General features: G+C 45.9%; 1 protein-coding gene across 1 annotated transcript in view; it reads right to left on the bottom strand.

The window, feature by feature from the left end:
- Positions 1–2,753, bottom strand: part of CORO1C (coronin 1C) — a 29,816-nt gene extending 27,063 nt beyond the window's left edge. Inside the window, exon 1 of the mRNA XM_009283851.1 lies at positions 2,462–2,753. Coding sequence (XP_009282126.1) covers positions 2,462–2,656 — 195 coding nt within the window. The 5' untranslated portion in view covers positions 2,657–2,753. The remainder of the gene's footprint in view (positions 1–2,461) is intronic.
- Between the last annotated feature and the right edge of the window lie 1,031 nt (positions 2,754–3,784).

Below are 3,784 nucleotides of genomic sequence, written 5' to 3'. Positions count from 1 at the left end.
GGGGGGGGGGGGGGGGGGGGGGGGGGGGGGGGGGGGGGGGCTGCCCGCCTGGCAGCAAAAAGCCACCGCCACAACAAAACCCCACAATATTACTGAAACTTGGAAAGGAAAAAGGCATTTAAAATGAGTAAAAACTCCCTTTCTGTGATTACACAGGCCCTTTGAAGCGCAGGCTCGGCTCACCCCTCGCGGAAGGTCAAGCCACATTAGAAGTAATTCACAGTGACCCGCACAGCGCTGGATTTGAGCGGACACGATGCAATTAAGTTATAGGAGGGCCATTTTCCCTGCAGACTCTGGCAGCCTCGTAAAGGCTCTGAAATGCAGCAAGTGTATTTTTATGGCTCAATTTTAAAATCATACCAAAACCATGGTTTCAAATTGACCTTTTTTTTTTTTTTACCCCTGAATATAACAGCGAGGATCTTGCTGTGGGAACTCAGTGAATACCTCTGCCAAACGGGATCAAACAGAAATCAAAACGTTAGCTTGCTGAAGGAACTGAAGGAACAATTTCATCAGTTGAGGCTATAAAAATAAATGAGGAACATAGGAGCTGGTTAGAGCAAAGCCAGCAACGTGTTGCATTGCAAAAGAACGTGTCAGGCTGGGGGAGTTTCGGAACAAGGGTTCCTCCAGCTTTGCATGAAACCTTGTCATATGTGAATATTAAGTAGCTGTATAAGACAAGCCAGGAATATTGTTGAGGGTACAAAGGCAATGGCAAATACAGAGGAGGGCAGGAGGAATAACTGCATAAACGTAAAAAAAACCAAACAAACATAAGATGGCACTTAAAAATACAAAAGGCTACATCACTCAGGATCGGCAGGAATTTCTGCCAGGGACTGAGAAAACACTGGGAAGTGAGAGAAAAAGAGGGGTGCGCGTCCTCCGCCATCAGCGTTTGATTGTGTCGTTGATGCAACACGAGTGCAACTGCATGCTGGGTTGAGCAAGGAATTTCTAATCGAGAACTGTGCCATCGTGCGTGGCTTGGGCAAGAGCAGGACACGTGGCCTGAAGATGAGCGCAAACCAGACTACTTGCAAAGAAGGGCTGTTAATAAGATGAGCAAAATGGAGAGCTATTTAAGGAGGCTAGGGGCTTGGCTTGCTTCGCTTAGCACAACTGAGGCATAAGTGAGAACTCGCTGCCTCTGTTCCTGTAATGCACTCGCCATGTGGGATGCTATATTCAATTCTGGTCACTATTTCTATATATAAACAGGGCAGATCTGCAAATGGAGCTAGGAAAAAAGGACAGGGCTGATGACAGACTGAGGACGTCTTAAGTGTATAGTTAAGAGAAGCTTGAGGGTCACAAAGAAAATAATGTTACAGAAAAAGACTTTCATCAGAAGAATTTGCTGGTTGAGCATCAGAAAGGGAGATGAGAGCACCGCTCTCCAACAAGGGCGGAAGATGCTCCGTGATTTTTCCATGCAGTGTCAGGGGGCAACAGGAATTTATTTCAGTCTGAGACACCGCTCCTGCTCATTTGTGTGCTTTATACCACAGCATTGAGAGAGACTGCCAGGAAAGCTTCTGTACCCATCTTTTCAGCCTCCCTCCAAATCTTTGATCCGGCCATTCTCATGGCTGATGGACAGGAACCTAACTTTTCTGCGTGTTTTGCAAAGCACACCCCTGGGGTTCTACAAATAAATTCAAAGTATAAGGGAAAGAAGCAGAGTGTATATACGGGCTCACTGAAAGATTATTTACTGAAGACTCAGCAGCATTTTGCACAGTAGAGAACGTAAGGGGTGTTTCCCTGCCCGAGATCAGATGAAGCCCCTCTCCTCGGTATGTCAGGTACGAGGGGATAGCAAGATCTGGCTGAAGCATAATAAAGCCTAGACACAGCCCTGGGATCTGGGGGAACCGCAGGACAGCTGCAATGGTACTTGGAGGAGCTGGTTTCTTACCCAGGTTATTCTTGTCTTACACCGTATAGAGAAAGGGTAACTGAAGGGGCTGGCAGCAGCCTAGACCAGCTCACATGCCAGGGCCATGAGGCCTATGGAAATGCCCTACTTGGAACCAGCTCACTCCTTTGCATCCATCCCATACGGGGCTGCAAGGAGTAATTAGGTTCAGGTGCATTCCTGAATTAACTGACACTTGCGGAGCTCGAAAAGCTGAATCCCTGACAGTGGAAAAACCTGACCGCTGCTATCATAAAGAGGCTTCACTAGGAGTATGATTCTACATAGAAACTCCTGCCAAAAAGAATTGCCTCAGATTAGTCAAGCAAACCGCTTATTTACTGTGTTTAATGTACAGGAAGCACCAGACTGATTACAGAGACATTAAATGGATTCTTACATGGCACAACTGAGCAGCGTTTGTCGCAACACAGCAGAGACTTCACAGCCTTAATGTTATTCATAAACAAGTGCCGGAATGACAACAAAGCTGAGCATGTAATAGTGAGAAACTTTCAAAAAAGCACTTACCTTGTGCAAAGGCAGCACCAGGAACGCTCCGCCACCGCTAGCATCTACAATTATTGCAACAAATCGGGGGTTTACTGCACAAAAGGAGCTATCCCAAGTAACACGGGAGACGCGGATGTCGTCGTAACACTGATCATTTTTCACCGCTTGGCCAAACACGTGACGAAATTTGCTCTGTCGTACCACTCGCCTCATTGTGTCTGCAGAGAAGAGGAACGTCAAAAGAAGATCAGTTACAGGTGCAGGGACCTCCTGCTTGCCCAGAAGATGCCTGCCAAGGACCTCCACAGGACCCTCTCATCTGCACCATCACCCAGCTTCCAGCAACACCGAAATACAGTTTCACTCACTATTCCTGCACCTTGCTTTAGACCTGCTAAGTTCTCAGCCAGTTTTGCCTTTTTTTTCTTTTTTTTTTTTTAAATGAAGTTTCAGGCTGTCTTGCACCAAACACAACTGAGCTGCACTTCCAAGGGTGTTTTACAGAAAGAATTTGCCGGTTAAGCATCAGTTTTCCCATTGTAAATGTATTCTTATTGCAGTGAAGGAAGTTCCTAATCCTAAAAGCAGTTTTTAGACAAGTCTCCGCATATTTTTCAGGGATAAATCTGGTCTCAGATTGAACTTGTTTACTTTCGAGTCAGACAGGGTCCAGAAGATGTAAATAAAAATGCAAGCTCTCAAAATCCGGTGTTCCTGTGAAGTGGTTCCACATGTTCGCTAGCTTCCACTTCTTTCTTCTAACTCCAAAATCTCACTAAAAAATAATAAAATTAGCTTCCTAGGCAGAGAGAAGTAATGGAAACAAGCTAATGACTCAAATTAACTTAGTGTGTCTGTAGCACTTCTCCTTCTCTTGAGAAAAATAATTTTCAAGAAAGCTTGAGTTAGAATAGAGGGAAAGGGACTGGCATGGAAAATTCCAGGGCCTGAGCCCTGGAAGAAGACACGGGCACAACACCGCATGCGAACACCAACTCTGGAAGCGAGCGACTGTATCGCCCTCCGTGTATGCAACCTACGGAGCCCTCGCATCTGGGAAGGACTTTTCCCATCGTATAAGATTTTCCTCCCTCAATCAGGGCTTGCAGGAGAATGAGGAGCCTCCGTACAGCATCTTGCTTTTACATATGAGAAAAATATTTCTGCCTCAGCCTCTAGGGAAAGCAAAAAAAAAAAAAAAATTAGAAAAATAAAATTAAGCAGAGTCCACCTCCTATCTTGCCTCCCAGTAGGTCCCCAAGCACACTCAGAGGCTGGGAAAAGCTGCTCAGCTTCATGGAGCTTCTTGCTCCAGACCCACCAGCCTGACGCTCTCAAGTG

The sequence above is a fragment of the Aptenodytes forsteri genome, unplaced genomic scaffold (assembly GCF_000699145.1).
Source record: "Aptenodytes forsteri isolate BGI_AS27 unplaced genomic scaffold, ASM69914v1 Scaffold118, whole genome shotgun sequence".
NCBI classification, from domain to species: Eukaryota; Metazoa; Chordata; class Aves; order Sphenisciformes; family Spheniscidae; genus Aptenodytes; species Aptenodytes forsteri.
The sequence above is the reverse complement of the archived record's forward strand: the minus strand, read 5'-3'. Positions and strand labels throughout refer to the sequence as shown.